This window comes from Lytechinus pictus, chromosome 3 (genome assembly GCF_037042905.1).
Source record: "Lytechinus pictus isolate F3 Inbred chromosome 3, Lp3.0, whole genome shotgun sequence".
In the NCBI taxonomy this organism is placed as follows: domain Eukaryota; kingdom Metazoa; phylum Echinodermata; class Echinoidea; order Temnopleuroida; family Toxopneustidae; genus Lytechinus; species Lytechinus pictus.
Window position 1 is genome coordinate 31,204,679 of NC_087247.1, and position 27,198 is coordinate 31,231,876.

General features: G+C 37.1%; 1 protein-coding gene across 1 annotated transcript; it reads left to right on the forward strand.

The window, feature by feature from the left end:
* Window positions 1-164: 164 nt before the first annotated feature.
* Window positions 165-26,807, forward strand: LOC129257452 (uncharacterized). Its single transcript, XM_054895774.2, has 12 exons — window positions 165-671; window positions 3,621-3,872; window positions 8,112-8,585; window positions 10,333-11,062; window positions 11,413-11,536; window positions 16,425-16,643; window positions 17,067-17,364; window positions 19,256-19,461; window positions 19,957-20,082; window positions 21,557-21,727; window positions 23,195-23,314; window positions 24,117-26,807. Exons 2-12 carry the CDS (start codon window positions 3,674-3,676, stop codon window positions 24,270-24,272), a joined length of 2,823 nt encoding a protein of 940 aa, XP_054751749.2. The 5' UTR covers window positions 165-671; window positions 3,621-3,673; the 3' UTR covers window positions 24,273-26,807.
* Window positions 26,808-27,198: the final 391 nt, after the last annotated feature.

Below are 27,198 nucleotides of genomic sequence, written 5' to 3' on the forward strand. Positions count from 1 at the left end.
TACACCCCCCACACGACCACGATCTAATGAATATTCATCGGCGAACCGTCCCATTGAGAGTGACGTAGAGCTGGACATTTCATCGCCCCTCGTTGTACTTTGTCGTCAAAAGTGCCTACCAAAAAGGTACGGGGAATTTCCCATCCCATCAGCGCATGCGCATTCTTGTCTAATTGAGCAAGCACTTCGATTGCACAATCACTTGGTAATGATTGCACAATCACTTGGACGGTAATCAAAATGATCAATCAACTCTAAAAATACACTTGGTCCTTGGATGAGTTGGATCTAATTACAAACAAGGAAGGAAGACCGACTATAAATATGAAGAGAATTGTTGCAATAGCCATCCTGCGAAAATTGAAACACGACCGTGGTTGTGCTCTGCTGGATATTTCCACTATTCCAGTTCACAGAAAATATCTCGAGCTCAATCACATTCACACTTCACAGCCACAGGTGGGAAAAATAATTTCGCGTCCGGTCCGGTCCCGGGCTCCAGCTCGTCTTCCAGTTCCATTCCTCATCAATCAAGGCGCTTCAAGTTCAAACTCCTCGATCTTCTCTCCCTCGCCTCTGACGGCTCGATCAGATCTGGTCACTGAGCTGACTGTTGTTTGCCCTCGCCTCAGAATTGGACTGTCCGTAGGCGTAGTACGTAGAGTAGACAGGTAGGTATTTATACTCCATTTCCAATTTTGAAAGCGACTCTTATTTTTTTATTCGATCCTGTAATTTTTATCCATGTCAGGCATGATAAAAAAAAACATATAAAAGCTTCAGCCACCAGTATACTAATCACTAACCTTGCAATATGTGTGAGTGGCCAGCACCTGGCCCGGGGGGCATGGGGGGGGGGGGCTGTACACACTCATGGCCAAACAGAAACGCCCCCTAAACACTCATCCTACGAACGTGTGCAAAATAACCCCTTAACAAGTTTTTTTGCGGGCTTTATTTACACATTTTGGCCTCTAAACAAGTTGTCGCCAGAATATGACCCCGGGGAAAAAGCTTGGGGAAAAAACATACCCTACACGATTGGCTAGTCTTAAAATAAAAGCTGTGAAAAAACCATACTCTAAATATTGTTTGACCCTGCGATTGACCATTGACCAGTCTTTCAAATCCACCCCTTTTTTTTAAATAGGTTTTTTTATGTATACCTTCAACGAGTACATGCGTGGCCCGCGTTCAAAACTGAAAAAAAACCTTTTAGCGCTTTTTTTGGTCACTCGTGTGTACAGCAATATATTTGACTGCCCCCTCCCCCGGGCGCCAGGCTCGGTTTTATAATTATGTGGGGAGCAATTAAAAAGCTATCCTTAAGGGGATTGGTATATAGGCCATAGGGGAGCACTGCAAAACCTTGTTATAACCTTGTTCGTAAGATGAGTGTACGAACCCTCGCCTGAGGTATGTAAAACCTTGACTGAGAAATGAGGTTTTCAAGGTTGGCTCTAATAGTTCGATCATTGACCGACACTTGCTCTACATTCAGGTTGACTTAAGTGATTTTAGAATTATAGGAGATTATTCATGTACATGGAAGTAAAATGTATAAACAATACAAAAGTGTATGATGTTGATTGATTTCAAGTTTTTCTGTATTTATCATTTTATGTCACAAAAAATCAAATTCGCTTAGATGAGCAATAAATCACTTTACCTGAAATGGATTAAGGTGAGTGTTAGCGAGTGATCACTCTCACTCCCTTTAAAACTGAGTCCCTGTAGCTTGACATTAAACTTAGTTTAAATAGCTCAAAATCGAAGGTCTAGAGTTAGACTTACACTCACAGTAACAGACTAAAAACAAGCACACTAGATAACAATTTCCCCAATTTTTTTATGGCTTTTCCTTTCACAGTTCAAGATTGCTTCCGAAGTTCCAAAGCTTTTTAATTCAATGGTCTTAACTTTTTCTATAGTTTTGGTCAACTCCCCAATAGTTCATATGTCATTAGACTATTGCTTGTTCCCCAAAAAATAAAAATGATGTGAAAGATAGGCCTATAGGGGATATTTGGGTTAGTTGCAACGTAGGGTATAAAGTTGAAACATTGTAATTTTCTTTAACACCTATAAATAAATTTATGCAATATTGCCCTCGATTTATTGACATTAGCAACAGTCATTCAGCATATTACAGACAAAATTATATGCAACAAAAATGGTGAAGTTAGGAAGGAATGTTTTTATTTTTCACATTCTGAGTATTTTTTATTTCTTTCAGAAATTTTTTATTATCTCAGAGAAGATAAAGTTGGCCAGTTCTGGGTATAATAGACACTTGTACCAAGCTACAAAATAAGAATATGCCATGTTGAAGTCCCTATTTTGTGCTGTAAGTTTGTAAATGTCACATGGCTTCTGGGGTTAGTTGGAACAAAATTGAAGGGGCTATTTGGAAAAGCAAATGTTTTGGTTTAAAATCATAAGTTCTGCAATATATTTAGTAATTAGTTGCCAAATTAATTACCCATTGTATTTTGTTTTACATGCTAGGTGCATTTTATTGGGTATAGTACTACACTTTGTATTTCATGTTTGCTAACAATGTTCATTAGTTCTTAGAATAATTTACCTTTTCATTCATTCAGTTCTGACCTTTAATTGTTATTGTATGGTATAGGTAAATAATACAAAGAACATTCCTATACTCGTCCCGAACTTTGCCCCTACCTAATGAGTAATAAGATTTTGGCATCATACAGTCACAGTGTCAGCCTCCATATCCATTTTATTATTGAGTTACAGTACAAAAAACTACATTGTAAAAATAATTATCTGATTAATGTCATGTAGATTTGGTGCAGGAGTGCATAAAATTGCTCATACGCAAAATTTGAGTGTAAAAATTGGGGTGTCCTCTCCACGGCACATAGGCCTACCCACCACGCATTATATACTGAGTGCCCCCCCCCCCCCCCCCGGGTTATCAACTAGATCACTGTTTTCAACACTCCACAGTTATAGATGTTGAAGTTTATATTAAAGGTCAAGTTCACCCCAGAAAAAAGTTGAATAGATAAAAATCAAACATGACTATTAAAAAAATGCTTGAAAACTTCATCAAAATCAGATGTAAAATAAGAAAGTTATGACATCTTAAAGTTTCGCTTATTTTTCACAAAACAGTTCTATGCTCAATTCAGTGATATGTAAATAAGAGAGTCGATGATGTCACTCGCTCAATATTTCTTTTGTTTTTTATTGTTTTAATTATACAATATTTCAATATTTTACTAATTGGACAATTAGGACCCCCTTGCTTGAACCACAAAATGTTAAATAATGGAATTCCACGTGTTCAGGGAGGTATGAAACTTTGTTTCACATGACAATGACGGGAAAATCAAAATAATTCATGTAATAAAATACAAAAGAAATAGTGAGTGGGTGATGTCATCAGTCCCCTCATTTGCATACTGAACATGATGTCCATATAACTGTTCTGAGAAATTAAGTGAAACTATAATGTATTCTTTCTTATTTTACATCCAATTTTGATGAAATTTTCAGTGTTATGCTTATTTGATTTTTCTCTTTCTATTCAAATCAGCTTTTTGTTGGGGTGGAATTGTCCTTTTAGTAATTTATTTCTGTATCACTTTCAGGAACAAGTGTAGTCACATTTTCTCTCGACTAAAGAAGAGCTAAAAGCAAGACCATGGTGCGACGAGAGGGGACTCGCTTTGGTGTGTGGACTGGTCACAGTTTGAGAAGATCTGTCCAGTCTCAGAAGGCTGTCCATTCCAGCCAAAATATTGTTGTGAGGGCTTCTACGGATGTGAAGGTCAAACGGGCTCAGAAACAGGCTTCATCTGTGGTTGAGAATCATCTCCAGAATAGGTCATTAAACCTCAAAGGTAAAGAGAACAGCCAATCGAGTATATGAACAATACAACAGCCCAAGTCTACGATAGTTCATTTCGAGTAAATCAAGAAAAACAATGTTTTTTGTGTATACCCTATGAGGAGTTTGTTCAGCCTTTCACTCATTTTTGGGCCCTAGCTTTTGGGTAGAATTCTGGAATATAAATTACACAATATCCCATGTTTAACTCATATGGGCGAAGAGATTTTTTTTTTTTTTATTGTAACATATTTATACAGAATAAAGATAAAACATGATCAGCCGAGGCTTTTTTACATCATGGTCCTGACACACTCACACAGAATATATACAATGAACAATATTATTTTAAAAAGGAGTAACGACTACAATGGCTCACAATATAAAAGTTCATAAACGGTCTGACCTAGAAGGAGAACAGGATAAAAGAAAGAAGAAAGACGAGAGAGGAAGGTAAGAGAAAGAGGGGGAGAGAGAGAGGAGGGAGAAAGAAATAAAAGAAGGTCGGTCAATTAGAGGAAATACATGTCATTAAACGACAGCTTTAAAATAATGGCATTTATACATACGTTCAAAAACTTCAAGAGAATTTGCATTTTGAATATCAGATGGAAGGCTATTCCAAACCAAGCTGCCAGCATATTTAAAACAACCTTTTAAAACATTCGAGAGTAGGCTTTGGTAAAACGACGTTCAACGTATTGGCAAGTCTAGTATTGACAGAGTGTCTTTCAAAAACCATTTCCACTTCATTGAACATTCGGACTGGGGCCTTTCCATGAATGCATTTATATATTTTACTCAAAACATCCTTGCTTAAAAATTTACTAATTTTCATTAGTGTAAATATTTTGTAACTTAAAAATTTGATTAAATATTTGATATGAGCATCCCAGCATAGTTAAAAATCTAACATGATGCCTAGATATCTTATGCTTTGTACTTGTTCAATGATATCATTATTAATATACACCTTCAATTTAAGATCATCATTATTCCTTACGTTATTGGCCAAAATCATAACATTACTTTTTTTTGCATTAATCCTTAATCTGTTACAGTTATACCATTCATTAATAGAATTCAAATCTTCTTGAAGCTTGGATGTTATAACATTAATATCTTTATCAGACACATTTATTACAACATCATCAGCGTAAATATTACATGTACAATTCTTTGAACAATCTGTAATATCATTTATAAAAATTAGAAAAAGGGAAGGACCTAAAATACTACCTTGAGGAATTCCTATAGATAGATTTTTTGTTTTAGATTGTTTACCTTGAGAAAAAACTGCTTGTTTTCTGTCTGAAAGAAAACTTTGAAACCAAAGGAGTTCAGTGTCAGTAATGCCATAATTATTCAGTTTAAAAAGTAAAAATTTATGGTCAATACAATCAAAACATTATACAAATAGCGAATAGGCATGAGTGCGATGGTGCGAGATTTCGCATGAGGTGAAAGAAAGATGCTCTATTCAACGATTGAATAGAGTGTTTCTTTCTTTCACCGAATGCGAAATCTCGCACCATTGCACGAATAAGAATATTCACTATTTGTGTTGTACAACGCCTCAGAGTTTAGCGATTTAATGAAAAAACAAAGAATTTTCCTGCAGTAATGTATGAAAAGGGAGCAAAAATATGGAAAGTGAAAAGCAAAATCCCACAAGCGAACACGTACCTCGGGCATGTCGGGCAGCATTGCGCATTTAGCCAGCATACGGGCCAGCATGCTATACGCGTATTGCACCTGCATTTTTACTGAGCGCAATGAATTAAATCGTATTGTGACGTCACCTCCTAAAGCCGTGCAACGGTACATTTTGGATGGTACGTCTTTTGTGCAACGGTACGGTACGAATGTTTGACATTCAGTCTCCCATTTGCTCGCGTACAACAAGCTAAGTAGGCGTTGTACAATTAGAAATATCAAGGAAACATGCACCAACTTTCTCTTTTTCATTAAAAGATTCGTACCAATCATCAATAATTCTATGTAAGCAAGTATTAGTTGAGTGATTTGGCAAGAAGGCATATTGGTCAATATTAATGAGGTGGTTCGTCTGTAAATAAGATAAAAATTGGGATTGAACTTCCTTTTCCACTAATTTAGCAATATGACATACAACAGAAATTGGCCTATAATTAGAAATATCATCGGTGTCACCTTTACCCTTATAAACCAGTGTAGTTCTAGAGATTTTCCAATCATCAGGTAATGTTCCAAATGTCAAACTTGCGTTAAACAAATTATATAAAGATTCATAAATAAAAGGAGCTGAAATACGAAGTAATTTAGTATCAAAGTCTAAAATATCAAGACTACTCAGATCAGACAAAAGACAAAAGATTTTTATATGTGCTATCAGGAGCAATTGGCTTGAAGGTAAAATAGTGGATACTGCTAGGATGATTCTATGATAAAGTGTGATGATTAAAAGTTTCCAAAATTTGTTTTCCAACGTTCACGAAAAAATCATTAAATTTATCACTATCCAAATTTGATGGTACGATAGAATCTTTTTTGTTTCTACCTGTAATTTTGTTTAATTCTTTCCATAATTTTCTACTATCGTTGCTATATCTATTAGACAGTGAATCAAAATATTTGTTTTACTTTTACGTATTTCCTTAGTAACTGAATTTCGAATAAAGCGATATTCTGTAAGTAAATATGGAAGTTTTAAGGTATCATATTTTTTCTTTAAAAAATCCCGTCTATAAATGAGTTTAATAATGTCAGAATTCATCCATGGACAGTGTCTATCCTTAACCCGACATTTCTTGATAGGAGCATGTTTATTACAACAATACAAAAAAGCACTTTTCCATTCATACCACTTATTCTTGATAGAGGAACTATTTGTAATACTGTCATTACATGAACTAATATAAGGGATTGCTTCAAATCATTAATAAAATCGTCTTCTATAAAATGCTTGTAATCTCTAAAACTTACAGTATTGTGTAAACATTTTGAGTTTATTTTAAGATTAAGACATGTGTAAATGAAAAAATGATCACTTGGTGTAATTTGAGCAACATCAGTTAAAATATGCTTTTCAGGAACAAAAGAGAGAATATGATCTAGACACTTGGATGAAGTGCCAGTCACCCTAGTTGGTTTATGGATTAATTGTGTAAACAAAAAAAGATTTTCAATCATATTGACAGGATTATCAGTTTGATTATCACCTAAAGTGTAATCATGATTAAGATCACCCAGTATAATAACATCCTTATCTTCAGAAGTAACCTTCTCAAAAACATCAAGCATGCTGTCAAAATAAAACATATCAGAGTTTGGTGGTCTGTATAAACATCCCACTACAACATTAGTTGACTTTGATAACAATTCAATCCAAGTAGCCTTAATAATATTGTCTAATAATCATGTCTAATAAAATAATGTATAGAATGGTGTACATATATACAGACACCACCACCTCTTGTATCTCTATCCTTTCTTAGTAAATGATAATTAGAAATGTTAATCTGACCATCATTAATCATATCATTCAACCAAGTTTCAGTGAGACAAAGAATATCAAGATTGAACTTTGAAACTAAAAACCGAATTTCATCAATTTTCCCTAACAGGCTGCAAACATTTAGATGGCCTATTTTGAGGCCTTTAAGAGTGGATAGCTTGTAAGCACATTTGTCATACTCATTTCGCACCGAAGGTTGGTCATTTCGTTTTTCAGTATCATTAGGTTGAAAGGCACGCTCTTCCTGGCCTGCTTCCTAATAATAGTGACACATTTTTTCTTTGAGAGCATCGTCGGCATTGTAGCTTGAAACCATGTCTACACTTATGTTCACGATGGTTGGGTTCACCACAGTATGTGCAGCTAGCCGTTGCGTAATTATACTGAGTGGGCGTGGCAGCAACTACCGAAGCGTACGATCGACGTAGATTCTGACTATACGAAGACGGGGGAAATCCCTGACTCGAATAAGAATAAAAGATGGATATGAATTGTTCTTCAAACGTATTCAGTTGCTTGGTTGAATTTCTTTGGGGGATCTTAGTTGTAGGATAGAAAATATTTTTCAATTTCTTTATGTAATATTTTGGCATATGTACTGTAACTTGCTTCATTATTGGTTAAGAATTTCTGAAATTTGAGGAGAATTTTTTTTTAAGGAATGAAATTCACTCTCCATGCCTACGAAATTATTATTACGGTATCATAATTATTATTTTAATTATTATTGTTATTGTTATTTTTATTACTATACAGGTTTCAGCAATGAGACAGTCCTCCCATTTTCTCTCAACAAAAACAAGCGATGGGAGGTCGTTGATGCCTTGAAAAAGGATGTAGGAACTCTGTGCTGCCAGGGCGACCGCATCACCGTTAGTGAACATCACATCAACATTGGCAATCCTGAGGTAGACTGTACAGCCTCTTATGATTCCATGTCCAAGTTCTCTCCAAAGAAGACATACGCAAGGGCAGCAGACCTAGCACCAAAGGAGACGGAACCATCCACCGACCAAGTCGCTGCACAGGACAAGGAATTCGGAACGAAGAACCGAAGAAGACGGCAGAAGAGGAAGGTGAAGGTGGATAAGGTTACCGGAGTCCAAGAAGAAGTATTCTCGGTCAATGTTAGCTATGCTGTTAATGTGGCTCCACCAAAGCACACGTTGCATACCTTCCATAGGAGAAACAGAACAAATGGATTGGATGTTGGCAATGGTGAAAATATTGGTAAGTTACAGGCCTTTATATTTTGATAAATTCAGGGCCATTTACATTTTTATCTACCTTTTTGTCTCAGATAATGCAGTTCAAGTTTGCATTTAGATCAGTTATTTCAGTTTCATAGAACTATGTCAAATTTTCTTTTCAATAAGAAAATTAATGTTTGGTGTTACCGTATTTGGCACTATGGACATTAAAGTTTAATCAGAACCATATGTTATAACAGAATGGTTATTGCATCAATTTCTGAAGGAAGACAATATTAGCGGACTGTATAATCCGGGGGGGGGGGGGGCTTAGTATAAATGTATGATACGTATGTGACCCCTATTTTCAGCCTAAATTTCCGTTCCAGAGCATCACCAATTCAGAAAGCCATAGATATTCCTATTTTTCCGTTCTGGAGACCCTCAAATTTGTGATTTCTCTTTCAATGTACGCCCATTATAAACTACTGAGCCTGTCGGAGCGCCGAGCTCGATCGGCGCAAAGCCATATCGGTTGGCTCCCCGCGTGCCCGTAGCTGAGGTCACATGGTAAGGTCAAAGGTGTTTTTTCAGGTCAACGTTAAAGTTTACATGCAGGTCAACGTTAAAGTTTACATGCAAGACTCTCTCATGACACCTAACTCCGCAACTGTAAGTCACTTTTCAACCAAACTTGGATGGTAGATGGACTGGGGGACCTGCATGTTGTGCTGCAGTCGAAGGGCTCATGGTAAGGTCAAAGGTCATTTTCAGGTCAACGTTAAAGTTTACATGCAAGACTCTCTTATGACACCTAACTCCGCAACCGTAAGACACTTTTCAACCAAACTTGGATGGTAGATGGACTTGGGGGACCTGCATGTTATGCTGCAGTCGGAGGTCACATTGTTAGATCAAAGGTCATTTTCAGGTCAACATTAAAGTTTACGTTCAAGGCTCTTATGACAAGTGTTATTCCGTCCCAGTCATTTCACAATGAAGTTTTGATACAATTCTGTTGCGTGCCCTCGCAAATCACGATATTTCTGGTTATTTTCATAAGTGGGCGAGACACAAAATTGCTTTTGCCTTGTTTATTTGGTCAGTTTCAGAGCATTGCATTTTCAGCAATTGTTGATCCAAGAGCCGTTCAGGAGACCCCTGTTTTAAGACCAAGATTTAGTTCCAGAGCCCCCTATTTTCGACTTTGGCACAGCACATAGGTATCATGTTATAATTCGAGTAGGCCTACCACCACCCCCCCCCCCTGATGTGTACTAAACCTGTTTGTAATGATAATCAAGCTCCATTGTGTTTATGGATCTTTGCTGAATTCTGCTCACGTAGTGACCTCGCTGTATTTGGGCATGGCTTCAGCTATACAAGGGATAGTCTAAAAAATGTGACACATACATGTACAGTGGCCATTTATGGATGTGATATAAGATTCATATATGATTCATATATGATTCACATCATATATGATTCATATATATGATTCACATCATATATGATTCATATATATGATTCACATCACTCTCTCAGCCTTTATAGTGATCAGATGCTAGCACTGGTCCCAAGAACCTTAAGTTCCTGAAGGGGCTGTCACTGTTAAACATTTTGGCCAGCATATGCTGATATTCTCTAGACTATGGCAAGCCATGTTTTTTTAAATCCCAATTCTACTTATCATTATTGCTAACCTGTTGGTGAGGATTTTATTCTTACAATAAAAAAAAAAAAAATCTTTGGAAAATATTAATTTCATCTTTATGCATTGTTTACAGCCTTGCAGGTAACCAAGCAAGGAACAAAGAAAAGGAACAAGAAAGTGTCGGGCAGTATCTTAGATGACCTTGACTCAGTTGGAGAATATGATGCTGTCGAATACTACTATGATGAAGAAGATGACCAAGAGGTGATGGACGAATTCAGATGTATTCCAAGGTCAGAGGTTACGGCTGTCTTTGGAATGTTTGTAGTAGATACAGATCGGCAGACAGCAGGATTTAATCAGAAGAGGAAGAATCCTTCTCCAAGTCCCAGGACCAAGGAACACATCTTCCAGATTGATTTAGAAGAACCCCAGGAATCGGGAGAGACTCCTTTGGAAGTAGAAGATAATGCCATTTTAACATTTCCAGTCTCAACAGACAATATTCAGCCTGCATACCTCAAAGGCACATTTAGTGACGATTACCAAGAGGCCTACAGCTGTCCTCGTAGATTTTCTGTCAACATCACCAATAGGGTTATCAGAAAAGTGCGCGTAATCCCAAAACACGGCAGCAACCTGTCAGACATGCTGCTTTCAACAGGGAACCAGGTTTTCGTAATCTTCTGCATGCCCGTGCAAGATTCCAGTCAGCATGAGAACATATCCGCTACAGTTGTCGGAGATCGATTCAATCAGATGGATGCGGAGAAGATCTTGTATGGATACCAAGGTGAGATCGGATGTGTATCAGATGCAGTGGACAGGATCGCAGAGGTTATTGCCACCAAAGTCAAATTTAGGTGAGGAAGATACATCTCATGTCATTATATCTATATAGGTCCTTTTAACAATGCACTTTAAAATAAATGCATTTAAAATGCATATTTTGGTTTGCCTGTGCAGTATTAGAGCATGAATATAAAGATGTAAAATGTGAAATTTCAGTAACTGTTTGGAAGGTTCCCCCCCCCCTAGGCCCTAGAACTATATATGGTTACATAGTCAAAATAGGTAAAAGTTTATGCTTTTAACGGTTGTATGAACGGCATTTAAATGTTACATATTAAAGATATGATATTTAACCTGGGAGAGTTATCCTACTTTTCAATATGAGAAGGGGATTGATCATTTTAATTTCTATATTAAACAGGTCATATAAGGATAAGCTGAGCATCAGTCAAAAGAAGAAGTCAAGAGGAGTTCCCCTCACTACTGTTGCTGACTCATTGAAATGGGAAAGTGAGACATGGTCACAACAACGCATGTGGAAACGGGTATGGAGCTTTCTCAAACAATTCCTATATGTGACCTGCCAATCCCAAAACTAACAATAAGTCACCCCAATGAATTTTGCTTTTAATTGAGCTTTAAAAAGCACTTCATGAGTTTTATATGATATAAAACTTGTCAAAATTGATTGAAGGAGTAGTTCAAAGCCAATCCAAAATTATGGTAGAAAACTGTCAATTTTAAACCCCCGTCACACTAGAGGCGGAATGAGCCGGAATGCCGTCGGAATGAAAATTCTTGGTACATTCCTGGATTTTTGAAGCGCATTCTAAAAATTCTGACTGCATTCCAGACATTCGGGTCCATTCTTGTGACCGGCCCGAATGTTTTGCTCATGTTCAAAACTTCCGAAGTGCATTCGAAGTGGAGAAATATCAAACGACATTCAAAGTGCATTCTGACTGCTCTCTGACTGCATTCTAAATATTCTTGCTGCATTCTAACAGCATTCTTAATATTCTTCCTGTGTTCCGACTGTATTCGAGCTGCATTCGACAGTCAATACACCCGGAATGTGCAAGAATCATTCGAGGCGGGATCAAAGGACGTTCTAAGTATTCGAACGACATTTTTGCAAAAGTAGTGAAAATTTCAAATTCCCTCCCGAATGTGGCACGAATTTTGAAAGTTCTTCATTCCGGCTGGTTCTGCTCGATTCCTGCTGATTCCGAATAAGTGTGACGGGGGTATTAAGTATACAGCATGTATTGTAAAACAAACCCAGCAGTATCCCTTATTCACCACATTAACCCAAAGAAGCTAATTAATCATTAGTTTCAGAAACACTAATCAAAATGCTTTAAACCCAGAAATAGCCAACTGCTAAACTAGTGATTTGTAATGATGTACATTGCTGGACACGGCTCCAGCCTAGTCTGCAGGCACAGACCCTGATTGAATCAACAAGTGTGTTTTCACGCAAAGACTAGCACATACAAAGCTTGCGAGAGGGCCTTCAGTACACAAGGCATGCATGAGTAGGCTGCAATTCAGACCCTTTACTCGAGTGAAGGGTTTGCACAGCAGACTAGCTCCAGCCCTCGATCCGCTTGCTCTGCTCCGGCATTGCCTGTATTACAATGATGTAATCGGACATTGACATGAAACTTCCTTCCCTGACTTAGGGTTAGATTGAAACAGGTGTCGATCCTGGGGGGGCAGGGGGGCGATCGCCCCACCAATGAAAATATTGGGGGGGGGGGCAAACATATCGTTTTGCCCCCCCCCCCCCCCCCCCCATGTGCAAAAAATAAAATAAGATTGTAATGTTTCACAGAAATCGTGCTCAAAATGTCCGCTTTTCAGATTGGAATATAAAAATTTTCAGATCGCGCTTCGCGCTCACATAATTTCTGTAGCAAAAACCCATACTTTTCATGATTAAATAGGTGAACAGAATGTCTCGTTTTCAGTTCTAAACCTCAAAAGAACTCCCGCTTCGATTTGCAATAATCTTTTGTTGGATATATATCTTGTTCTGTATTTAAAACGTCCATTAAACTGTCAATTTTTTCCAGATCGAAATATCAAAATTTTCAGCTCGCGCTTTGCGCTCGCATTTATTGTTCTTTTAGATACTCATCTTAATCATTGGTACCAAAAATGCTTAGAATATCAAGCTTTCAGGTCAGAGTATAAAGAAATTTCAGCTCGCACTGGCATTATCTGTGTAGTGAGATATGTATCCTCCTCATGAGTTACTACAAACAGTCCTAAACAGGTACCTCTTTCCTGTTTTCAGGTCAGTATAGTATAAAATTTCAGCTCGCGCTTCGCGCTTGCATTAATATGTTGGCGAGATATGTGTCTGTTTCTCATGAGTCATATATATATATATATATATATGCATGTGTGTGTGTGTGTGTGGGTGAGTTTGTTTGTTTTGTGTAATCGAATGCCTTTGGAACGTTGATTATGCTTTCGCCCCCCCAATCTGAAAAATGGATCGACGCCCCTGGATTGAAAAACCAAATTTGCAAAGCTACAGCATCATCAGTAATCATAGATCACCTGTGTTGAGATTTAATTTATATGAAATTGGTGCAATCACATGGCACATGTAACAATTTGAAATACATTTCAGTCATTGAAGAGTTCTTATGAAGAGAAATCATACCAAGTAATAATTATATACACAACAAAAAAAGTAAGTCCCCCCTAAATCAAATTGCTGTAACTTTTGAACGCAATTATTTTGAGATATGATATTTCGTAGGTGGTTTTCTACACTCATTAAGCAACTCCTGGTGAAAAATGAGCATGATCGGTTGAGTCATGCATGAGTAATTAAAGATTGAATTAAAAATGACAATTTTTGAAAGTCACAAGAGTCGTTTTTCAGATTGTGCAAATACAAAGTTGGGCAAAAGTTGTTTTTAGGTGAATTTTATGGTGTTATGCTGTTTTACTATCCATCATTTAGCCACTCCACACACAATTTTGATATTGTATGTTCATGGTTGAGTGAGCACAATGCATTGTAGGGGCCGCGGAAGCGGAGAGGGGGGCTTCAGCCCCCCCCCCCACTTTTTTCCAAAAGCATGTACAAAAATGTAAAAATGACCATACGATTGTGATTTTTTGCATGGTCAGCCCCCCCCCCCCCACTTTGAAAACTGTTCCACGGCTCCTGTATTGTGACGTATCATCATAGGGGTTTATGGTATTATCCTCTACAACTTGTTAGATCATGTTAAAATTTGAAAATGTTGGTGTCTCCCCCGATTATAGGCCCTTCCCCCATTTTAAAATTCTGGATCCACCACTGATTTGTCCATAAATTCAACTGATCTTGAGAAATTGTTAGGAAAAGAATACATTTATGCAGTATAAAGAGTATTCATTCCTAAGTTTTTGAATGTGCTCGCTCAACCATGAAAATGTTAAAAGTTCGGAAAATGTGTGGTGATACAAATGATGGATGATAAAAACAACAGCAATTAAAGTCACATTTGAAACCGAATTTGTCCCCAATATTCACTTTATTGCAATTTAAAATGGGTCTGTGACATTGAAAATACAAATTTTCCCACTTTGATGCTTGCTCACTCATCCATAAATAAACAAATCAATTTCATTTTTGCACAGAAATCTGCCCATAGGTTGATAAACATTACTGCCAAATGACATTGCTAAAGACAGCCTTGAAAAAAAGTTCCACCATATTGAATAAGGGGTTGCTTATTCTTAAACATATGCACCCATAATGTACACAAGTCTATGAGAGAGGAAGTCAAATTTTTAACAAAAATATATGAAATGAGGGTTTGTTTCATGGACGGTTTTTGTTACTTCTGCCAACAGTTATTTCATGAAACTTCGCACATGGCTTCAGAGTAACACTATCCAAAAGGCGCGCACACCAAAATAACCATTCGATACGGCACAGAGTGGAGCCAAGGCCTTGAACTTTCTTCTCATTTGCATAATTTTCAAATATTGTGTGCTCACTGATGCATTAAACATCGGGAATTTCATAAAAATCAAATCAAATGAACTATGCAGGGAGGTTTGTGACAGATATCCATAGTTACAAATTGCATTTTTTTCCAATAACGTAAAAAAGAGCTAATCACATTCCACATGTTCATTCAAGCGTGAATGTTTAATTAAATGCCTTTGAATCATTGAAGCATTTTAATTGGTCTTTAGAATAACGAAAGAGTTGAGAAAAGATCATTTTCAGTTACCAAAATGAAGCAATACATGCCTATGATATTTGAAAATCGTATTTTTTGTTTTCAATAAATGTTCATTGAATCGTGAAACGATGAATATTGTTGAAGATACTCTTCCCAAAAATAAGTGCCATCATATTCTATCATTTTTATTGATAGAAATGTGTAAAAAATCCAATTATAGCAAATTTGGACTTGTGTTTATTCAACCGTGAAATTTAGCCAAAAAAGTTGTATCATCTTTTAGAAAGTACCTTATACAAGCCTTCTGACTATTTTTCATGATGAGAATGTGGAATTAGTTCCAATAAAATGGAATCAAAGTAATGATATTTGGCTTGTGACTTTTGAAAAGTGACTTTTTGCCTTTTGACGGTGCTCACTGAAGCATGACGTAAAATACGTCCATAACATTTATAAATTTATAAAATTACCTACATGCTCATGTAAAAATATATTACAAACTTGCATCAGTTCGGAAATTATTGATGTTTGTTTAAGGGGGGACTTACTTTTTTTGTTGTGTATACATAAAATATGTATTTCTAGTGTGACATTATCAGCAATAAGCATTGCCCTGTCCGTCCGTCCGTCCCCCCACTTAGTTTCCATGCAATAACTCAAAAAATATTTAATGGATAAAAAAAAATGTTTGGTGTGGAGGTAGATGACACCAAAATACAGGCTAAGTTCGAATTCAGAGTCTGCAGGTCAAAGGTCACAGCTCATTATATATACAAGTTCAAAGGTATAGATTTGTTCATTATATATATATATGTATATATGCATATTGGTTTCTGCATGATATTAAGTTCAATCATATTGATGAATTTCTGATCGCGTTAAGGGGGGCATCTGTGTCCTTTGGACACATCAAATTTCTAGTTTATGCATAATTTTATTTGATTTTATTTTGTTTCTGTATTCACATCAGAGATGAGTATACAAAATGACATATTCAAAGGTAATATGTTACAAAACAATAATACAATTGTTTCATGACCATAATAACCGTATTATGCATGTTATTGTTTAATGGGGAAAATGTGTAAGACTTTGAAATACCATGACTTTTCCTTTGACATCCAATCTTACAGAAATGTTTAATATTACACACATGAGATTTTACTCTGCAGCATAATGCTTTATATTTGTACATATGTATGTAAATTTCCATCTTTCTGATGCCCTGTAGATTATTGCACATGAGGATGATAAGCGTGAAGAGGAATCAAGGATCAAAGAGGAGATCCCTGAGGACCATGCAGAGACATGTAAGATCTGTTATGTAGACATCTCAGAGGCATGTCCTGGTACTTATCTTCAGCCATGCAACCATTTATTCTGTGATGGATGCTGGAAGCATTACCTCATTGCCAAAGTGACGCAGGGCGATCCTCGTATTGCCTGCCCGGTAAGTCCAGAAGACTACTAATACTTTCACTCACCAGAGGCTTATGATAAATGAGCCAACAACGTTTAGGTAGACAAAGATGTTTGCTTTACTTCAAAGGGTAAAAAAATGACTTCAGCAGCTATATTCTAATTTTTGTTGTTGAAAGCTTTTGCCTTAAAGTGCAACATTTTGAACTGTTTGATTGGAGGTGGGTAAGCTCATTACAAAGTGTCTGTTTGTCAATCACAACCAAACAATTATTTTTTGGGGGGGAGTCTAAGGATATGCCTAGCTGTACAAATCACTTAATGCAATACCCACATGGTAAGATTTTGATCATCATATTATTAATATGTCAACATGAATTTTATAAACATGACTTGTTTCTGACCCATACACTCTGATATATTAGAATTTCCCATTTAATGTTTTTTGTTGAAGGAATTCAATTGCAAGGTCCCTGTTGACAGAGTGATTGTGATGTCTCTGGTACCCAGTAAGATCGCATCTTTCCACCTGCAACAGAAGATCAACGCAGCCGTCGCTTCTGACAAGTATTTCCAGTGGTGTCCAAACAAGGGTTGTCAATGTATGGCGAGATTCGCTCCTGTAGCATCGGGCCCTCTGACAATCTCATGCGAATGTGGCTCTGTGTGGTGTTCCAAGTGTATGCAAGAAGCCCACTGGCCAGCCACCTGCGCTGAAGCTGCTACATACAGGGCAGACAAGGCTTATGTGTGTAAGTGTAACATGTTTGTACAACTACTGGTAAATTGCCGATTGGTTTACACCCACTTGGTCTACTTTCCAGTCCGTCTCATCAGACGTGATCCAATCATTGTTGTATCCATTTACTTACCATTTGGTCTACTTTTTATTTAGCTCATTCACTATTTTGTCTAATTTCCTGTTGGGCTATACCTATTTTGTCTACTTAGTCTAACAATGCTTGGTCTACATGAACTGCTGAACTGTTCATGAATCAAATTTTCACTAGACAAAGTAAGAAATAAGAAGACAAAGAGGAAATTGGACTAACTGTGAATTAGACTAAATGAGAACTAGACCGAGTGTAGTGTAGACTAAATAGAAATTAGTCCAAATTGATAGTACAATAAATGGATGTAATTTTAACCAACAACAGCTGGTAGACCAAAGGACTATAATCCTTTCTTCTTACTGGATGCTATTGTCTGCCACCTTTAATTTGAGTGCTATCACTGTAGATCAATGAGCAGTACTGCTATGCATTAAAGGTAAATTCCAGTTCCGGTAACGATCTCAAAATGACTTTTTACAGAATCTAATATAATGACCACCCAAGTGTCTGTTTGTATGAATAAAAAATATGTGCCACAGGATTCTGGAAGAAATTGTGTAATTGCTGAGAAATAAGCAAAATAAGCGCGGATTCGGTCACTTCCGTCGGGTCTTTATTCCAGCAATAATAATACACTGTCCCACGTGTGCCTATCTGTGTTGGCGATCTTCAGTGTGATCGTATTTTAGCTTAGATTTTATGATTTCACAAAGTTCAGTTTATGTAACTGTACCAGATCTAGATCCACGATGATATAGTCATACTTAACCTTGGTTTTACAGACTCTCTCACGAAATTAGTGTTTTACTGCAACGACTGTAATTTAGCTTTAATGACTTCAAAAGCTTGGTGGGGAAAATGATGATGATCATGTGTATAATGGTGATGGTGATGATGATGATGATGTTGATGATGATGATGATGATGATGATGATGATAGTGGTGATGGTGGTGGTGGTGGTGATGATGATGATGATGATGGTGATGGTGGTGATGGTGATGATGATGATGATAGTGGTGATGGTGGTGGTGGTGATGATGATGATGGTGATGGTGGTGGTGATGATGATGATGATGATGATGATGATGATGATGATGGTGGTGATGATGATCTTGATGGTGGTGGTGGTGGTGGTGGTGGTGGTGGTGGTGATGGTGATGGTGGTGGTGGTGGTGATGGTGATGATGGTGATGGTGGTGGTGGTGGTGATGGTGATGATGATGATGATGATGATGATGATGATGATGGTGATGATGATAAAGATGATGATGATGATGATGATAAAATGGATAAGTGATGATGATGATTGTAGTGGTTGTGAGGATATAGAAGACACGGGTCGTGTGGTCCAGTGGTTAGAGCATTGGACTCATTATCGCAAGGATGTGAGTTCGTATCCCAACTCTGCCATTGTCTCCACTTTGATAAAGGCCCGAGAGTGATATCTGTCGTCTATAACGTCAGCCACTATGACTGATTAACCTAGACGTAAAATGTTTCCTAGGTAATTGGTTATGTACCAGCTTGGCGTTTACCAGCAAAATGCTGTCCTGCCGAGTTCCTGCGGGAGTTACCATAAACAGAAACAGAAGACACCCACCATCCAAAAGTGCTCATAGCACCAGCCCAGCAGCATTTCTAGTGTATTTACAAAAAAACTACAACCTTCAAAATTACAGTTTGCAAAAGTAACATGCATTTAGATCACTTGTTAGAATATCAAGCTACATTCTGATGTGGCCTCATGTCCTGCTTTGTGCTCCATTCACAATTAAATGGAAAATGTCTCAATTTCATGTATTCTTTCAGTGACGTGTGTGGCATCAGGATTCAACGAAATCCTCGTCGACAACGTCAGATTCAAGAACTGTCCTGAGTGCAACAATTCCATTGAAAAGTTTGCTGGCTGTAATGTGGTGACATGCCCTTGTCAATGTACATTCTGTTGGAGGTGTGGAGACCTGGATTCAAACCATAACATATATCTCTGCAAACAAGCTGCAGTTGATTATGAAGTAAGTTTGACAGTGGAAACTAAAGGCCACCGCACACTTTACGACCGGTCCTAAAGAAATGGCATTTTTATATCTGCTAATAATATAAACATATAGAATGATCTTATCTGAGGTTCAGGTTTTACTGGAGAATAGTAATATCAAATTTTGAATAGTTGCAAGCCTTTAGCTAGCAGTAAGCATCAGGAATCATACCATTGTTTGATGTCATTTAGATTCAGAATTGATTTTCGCTTTTTATACCTATCGAGAGTAATGAATCACAATGAATTTCATTGAAGTAACAATTCAGAATTTTGGACTGTAGATCCAGTGGCGGACCGTGACCCAGAGGCGACAAAGCATTGGAGGGGCACAGCATTGTTCACAAAGAATACAGTGCCCCTCCAATGCTTTGTCTCCTGCGGGTCACGGTCTGCCACTGTGTAGATCGTTTCATGTTTTAATCTTTTCATCAATTTTTCTCATGATTTATTTCTACTTGTAATGTTACAGACCTTTGAATTTAATGAAGAGCCCATGGAACATGTATACGAGCTGTCAATCATGCATCATTTCAAGAGATCAGGAATATACAGTTTTAAAAGGAATCAACTAGCTCACCAACTGGCCAATAAAGTGGTAAGCATTATCATTAGAGTTTGCCCCAGAAAAAAAAACAGTTTCTCAGTCCGTCATAGAAAAATGATTAATATTTTATATATATTTGCCTCTACACCCTGGTATAGTAAATAAGAACCTAGTAGGAAGGAATTCCTTGAATGCTTAAGCACCTGATCAGAGTAGCCATGCCAAAGCCGGGGTAATAGTATGCAGCGCTTAGAAACATTGTATTAAGTGCTTTATAAATGTTTCATATTATTATTACATAATCATAAAGTGTGATTTAAAAATTTGGACTACTGACTGAAATATAAAAACAATGATCGCTGGTCTGTTTGAGTAGATTAGGTCTTGAGATAATAATAATAATAATAATAGCTGGATTTATAAAGTGCTTTTTGCCCGAGGATAAAAAGCACTGCTATTATTAACCCGGCTTTAGCTCGAGCTACCATCACCAGCGCTCAGTGCATGCAAGGAATTACTACTGTCGGGAACCCATTCACCTCCCCTGGGTCGAGTGCAGCACAGTTTGTCTAAATTTCTTGCTGAAGGAAAACACGCCATGGCTGGGATTCGAACCCACGACCCTCTGTTTCAAAGGCGAGAGTCAGAACCACTAGACCACGACGCACTAACCAAATTAGATGTGACATATTGGCTTTAAAACCCATCCAAAGCTTGGTAAAATGGTCATTAAAGGAAAATGATTTTCTTGAAACAAGATAGCTTGTGCAAAAAAAGAAAAATCAAAGAAACAAATAAACGAAAGTTTGATAAAAATTTAATGAATATTCAGAAAGTTATGCGCATTTGAAGTTTAGATCATTATTGTAATGTAGTTCCTCCTATTGGCAATGAGACAAAGATGTGTGATGTCACATGTGAACAACTTTCCCATTAGTTTTATATATATTTCACTTAAACTGCCTGTTTTATCACATATATCCGTAGATCATGTATTCTTTCTATAGGAGGGCATGTAATACAGATTTTCAAAAAATACATTATGGATAAAAAAGTTTGTATCACTCTAAAAAAGAGCAAAAATAGACATTTTCGGGGTGTTTTATAGTCCATCAAAAAGACATTTGTTCACATGCGACATTACAGATATTTGTCGCATTGCTAATGGGAGGATCTCCAGATCATTAGTGATCGCAATATTCAAATGCTCATAACTTTCTCATTATTTGTCAGATTTTCCTCAAACTTGCTTTGATCCTATTCTTTGATTTTTCTGTTTGCACAGAAGCCAACTTGTTCCAAAGTTTTAATTCTCCTTGAATGTGACTTAAAATAGAATGTCTTCTAACATTCCTTTGTTACAAAGTTCACATCCTTCACACCATAACCATTTAGGGGCATGTGATCTTGTAACAAATTTTATTGGTGACATGCACTTTTGGGGGATTCGTAAAAACTGAAAATAAGCTGTAGAGTGGTATGCTATAAAATGTCTTGATTTCTTTTTCTTTATTTCACTGATTAGGCTATTACATTCACCCTGGATAATGGTCCAGGTCACTGTGACAGACAAGCAACGGAGTCCGCATCTGCAAAGGCTCTAACATTCTCGGTACTAAGAGGCAAGGAATCCGGCGTGAAGCTCTTGGAAGAAATAAACAATTTGTTTAAGAAGGCATCAGATTTCCTGCTGGAGGTATGTTTTAACCCACACCCAAGTTGGTTACAGGGGGCCGTTTCATGAAAGGACTTGTCAGACTTTTTATCCAACAAGTACTGTTTTATTCGACAGTTACTATGGTAACAGTACCTCTCAACCAATCATAATTAAGGAAAGTTATCAGACCTGACAACTGAAAATGTTGATGAAACGCTTTCCAGGTCTTGTGCTTCTGGGTTGTCTGTCCATCTAGCTGTTCATCTTTTGATTCTCACAATAACTAAAGAACTGTTTTACAGATCAAGCATAACCCCTTTTATAGTGTATCCAACCTATTGATGCTTTAAGGACGTTCTACAGTTATGTTTGTGCACATCATGATTTGCGCATATTTTTTACGCTAGGTGTATCAACGTCGCAATGGATTAACAGGTGATTAATCAACTTATTTTCACATGATCTGCATTCTAACTGCAGATCTGATGTGTTATTTTATAAAGCTAATTAGCTGAAAATAATCCATTGGCCAATGATCTTTAAATACCACTACAATATCTGAATACATGTACTTTACTCTGAATCGCTGCAAAGTACGCAGAATATGACCTCAAGTTCGAATAAATTGTAGAGTGGTTTGGAATTTTTCCTCACATAAATCCCTATTTAAGTACAGCTTCCTCTACAAGCTTGCAAATTTTGGTAAAAATAACATAGATTTTGAATAAAGTGCGGTATTTATTGTATTTCTCAGATTTGATATAGAAATTTCAACTTTTTGATCTAATATTTATGTCATCTTTCTCACCATTTGAAAAAATGACCGTGCTGCTATCATTAAAAGGGAAACGAAAAGCAATACGAATGAATTCTCCATCTGCAGTTTATAATTCTGAACTATACTGTTGAATTTCATGAAACTTATATGGATTTTTACTTAGTAATATAAATTTTACCTCAACGTAGTGATTTTGCGGGTCTAAAAATGTCAAATTCTTTTGTACAGCACTATGCCTTCAGCTACAGTTTGTAAATTAGCTAGACAGCATGGATTAATCAGTGAAATTTGGATCCAGTTGGTGGATTTCATTTTAATTTCCCCTCCTAAAAATCTTTTTTTTGGGTAAAAAACAAAATACAAGATTGATATTTTGTTAATATGCTTTCTTCCCGTGCTTTTCAAAATAATCTGAGAATTCTGTTTCTAGTTCCTTGCCTGGCCCTGTAGTTTTTCCTTTGAAACACAAGATCCATGGGGAAAATTCCACTGCAGCACCCACATCCTTTGGCAAGGCTTTGGTCTACATTTGCCACTCTCTTCCCAGGTGTATAAATGGGTACCCATTAGTGACGAATTCCTTGAATGCCTGATCAGGGTAGCCATGCTCAAACAGGGCTAATAGTATGCTGCGAATAGAAACAAGTATGACATATTTTGTTTATGTTCCATTTCATCAATAAATCTCCAGAGTTGAAAATCTTGTTTACATGTTTTCCTAATTTCAGGCATATTCCGTTCTAGAATTCTTAGAGATCCATCTTGTGTCTTTTCCTCCATGTGAACAGAAGAGGGAGCTCTACCAGCGGAAAACAAGACTAGCTTTCATTTCTCAACAGCTTGATGATGTAAGTTATACCTTCTTAGATGTATCATGTGGGGGCTGCGGAACCAGGGGGAGGGGGATGGGGGAGCCTAAGCCACCCACTTTCAATACTGTTCCACAGCCCCTGTCATATATAAGAGCATCATCGTCGAGTGGTTCTGACTCTTATTTTTTCAATCAGAAGGTCATGGGTTCAAATCCCAGCCTCTGCATGTTTTCCTTCAACAAGGAATTTACCCACATTGTGCTGCACTTCACCTAGTTGAAATAAATGAATACCTGGTCAGATTAAGTCCTTGAATGCAAAGGGTTGGAATCACCAAGCTCAAGCTAAACCTGGGGTAATGACATTAGTGTGATTGAAATACATTATATCTTGACAGATGGGGCTATATAAATACCCAGTATTGTCATGGGAAAATTGTGTGCTTAGTTATATTAATAAGAAACTTTGTGGAGCGTTGTGGCCCAGTGGATTAGTCTCCGGACTTTGAAACAAAGGGTCGTGGGTTCAAATCCCGGCCATGGCGTAGTTTCCTTCCGCAAGAAATTAGTCCACATTGTGCTGCACTCAACCCAGGTGAGGTGAATGGGTACCTGGCAGGAATTTATTCCTTGAAATGCCGAGGGCGTAAAAGCTGCTTGAGCTACAGCCCGGGTAATAATATCCAAATCCTTTTGAAGCGCATAGAGATGTTATTCATTATGTGTTATGCACTATACAAGAACTGACTATTATTATCATTATTGTAATCATATTGGTTGCGATATGTTACTAAGGATATGATTTTTTAGAGAGGAGTATCTGTCTTTTGTCCCAACAGATCTTGAACCAAAGGATAGGAGATGCCAAAGGGTGTGTGGAGAGGGTCAATATGCTCTATGAGAATGGAAAGAGTTGTCTGTTCTCTCTCCCAAGACGAACTTCAGAACTGAGCAACATGAGAGAAACTCCCATCAATCACAATTACAGGGAATGATCAGCTGTATGTTTTGTAGACACCCCATAATGGTGCTATAAATCCGGGGTAACCTTGGAATAGTCTGTATCCAGAGAAATGATGATTTATAGATACCTACAGTATTATTGTTATTATTATTATTATTATGATTATTATTATTATTATTAATATTATTATTATTACAACAAAGATCCCAGAGTTACAGTGAAGCAGTATCATAAGTAAATTGCCAATTGGTCTACACCCACTTGGTCTACTTTTCATTTGGTCTCATCCCACAAGTCTAATCCTAGTTGATCTACCATTTGGGCTAATTGCCATAAAGCCCATTTACCATTTGGTCTAACGCCCAGCTAGGCTAGACCTATGTCATCAAATATCCATTTAGTCTAACACTAGGGCCCATATTCTGAAGTTGGGTTTAACTTAAACTGGGAAGCCAATTGTAACATAAATCACTAACGGTAGAGATATCATATTTCAGCTCGTTTGGCTCTCAAATCATTCATAATTGTCTAGGAAGTATGTATAGATTATTGTCTTCACCATCGATGAATCAGGAAAGAGCACAGTAAACATAAGAAATGTACAACTAAAAAATTTTTTTGACACTTTTGGCTTCCCATACTTAAACCACAACTTTAAACCTGAGTTTAAGTTAAACCTGACTTCAGAATACGGGCCTATATGTTTAAATGAACTGCTTAGGAACCAAATTTTCATTTAAAGAAGTGCAAAATCATAAGCAAATGTAGTGGTCATTATACTAAATTTTAGTTACAACGAACGCTTGGACCAATTAGTAATTGGGCTAAATTGATTGACCAAGTGGATTTAGCCATGATGGTCTGATGATTGAAAATTAGACCGTCTTCTCGTAGACAAAGTTGATACAAACCATTTCATTATCCCTTGGTTTATCTTCTGATAGGCTTGTAGTTCTTTGAGATGAACTAGGGATTGTGACATGAGGCTCTGTCACATCGCCCTGTGCACACCTTGCATGCGACTTGCAGGTGACTACTAATTTTGCTACCCACAGGTTACCCACATGGACAGCATCTAGCACTTGGTTGCCCATGGGAGTGCATTGTAAGTCTGAGTTGCCCTCAGAAAAGTTTTGAACATGCTCAAAAGTTTGTTGCAGGTGAGTTGTGGGTGATTTGCGCCAAGGCTTGCACAGAAAGGTGTGATAGGGTCTCTGCTCTTATGATCTTCAATGGGCTGTTGAACCGTGAGTCTCGAAACTTGAAAAAGTTGAGGAATGCTCAGAAAAAGCTAAAATTCAGAGCAAGTACATAGTTAGCAACCTTCATTTGCCTGGAAAGAGTTCTTTACAGGACTAGGACATTGTTATCAGACAATATCTCCACTATTGCCATATTTCTAAAATACAGCTTTTTCCGACCTGCCCTCATGTAGAAATGAGGTTTTTAAAAGCCCAATAATGATGTGTGATTGACGATCCAAGGTGGTATTAGAAGTATTAATTACCTGAAGACCTTATTATAATGAAGCACATTTTCACCCATTACTTTGAAGATGTTGCTTAAAGCTTATTTTTTTATATTTTTGTAAATCCACCAAAAGTGCCTGTTATTATTCCCATTCATTACAAGATTATATGAATGTGTATACCCTAAAACAGTTATGACGTGGACAATGTTTTTTGAAAAATGTTTTTTATTGGATGAATTTTGCAATTTTACATGAATATTAATTATCACAATGAAATATCTCTGTAGCTTTGTGATATCCAATCACTGAATTTGTACAATAAGTGCTCAAAGGGCACATTTTTTAATAACTTTATTTTGTTAGAATGTAGTAAAAATACCTAGTAGATACTTCTTTTTCACATTAAGATTTTCCAACCAGAAATATTGAAAAGGACCACATTAAACGTTATTGTTGTTGATATCATTTAGTTATTCAGGAAAAGTTGCAAATACAATTGAAATTTTATACAAGATTCAATAAAATCAACATTTTACAAAGTAAGTAACATACCCTGTTGTGCATAAACGTTGATTGTATTGTTGTGCTCCAGTCCCATAATTTTGCTTCGCCTTTAATTTTAAAAAAAAAATTCCTCGCTTTCACTTTTTAGTATCCTGGCTGGCCAAATCTTGGACATTCCCCCCATTCATTCTTGGGTATGAAGAAAGAAAAAAAGTTTGTCAACTGCATAATGGTCAATTTTGCCTTTTTGTGGAAGTTCTGTGGTCAAGTGGTCTAAGGCTTCTGATCTGACTAGACATTCAAAAGTCTGGGATTTGATCCCCGGCCACAGCACTGTCTGTGAGCAAGGCATCTAATTGATAATGCACTTTTATTCTCCATTTAAATAAATGTAAATGCTATATGCATTCTTTGTTCACTAGTTTAAAACCAAAAATATGCCTTTTTTTTTCATTTTGGGGCCCCTTTTTTTTTTTTTTACCTGCCTAGCCAAGGACCCTCAGTCCTACCCTTACCGGCAATATGCATCTGAGTTACTTCTTTAAGTTAAATCTAGGTATTGAATAAATTCAATAAAAACTCACATTTTTACATTTCATTGTCATAATATGTTATTATTGTGTAAGTGGGACAATATGTATGGCAAGTGAGGATATATCCAACATGTATGAGCAAAATAAGTTGAATTTTATTATGGTACCAGGCACTAGCCTAAATCCGGTCCGAGCAGTGGGGGGGGGGGGGTATTGACCTGAAAAATGAAAATTTGAGGGACACCCCTACTCCTAAGGCTATGTATACTGGGGTAAAACCTTGTACATAACCCTTTTATCTTTCAGTCAACGGTCTCTAACAATTATTTTTTTCAATGGCTGTAATAGTGATTTTTTTGTATTATAAACTACTGAACTACAGCTGATATCCAAATGCGAGCGAGTGAAACGAGTGAGCAAATTTTCGGTAGTTGGAAGACATGTGGACC

What these genes read in the sequence shown, in the direction of transcription:
- LOC129257452 (XM_054895774.2), top strand. Translation starts at nt 3,674, where the DNA reads ATGGTGCGACGAGAGGGGACTCGCTTTGGTGTGTGGACTGGTCACAGT. An exon ending in TAGGTCATTAAACCTCAAAG is followed by an intron (nt 3,873 to 8,111) that starts GTAAAGAGAACA and finishes ATTACTATACAG; the next exon opens with GTTTCAGCAATGAGACAGTC. An exon ending in GCCACCAAAGTCAAATTTAG is followed by an intron (nt 11,063 to 11,412) that starts GTGAGGAAGATA and finishes TATATTAAACAG; the next exon opens with GTCATATAAGGATAAGCTGA.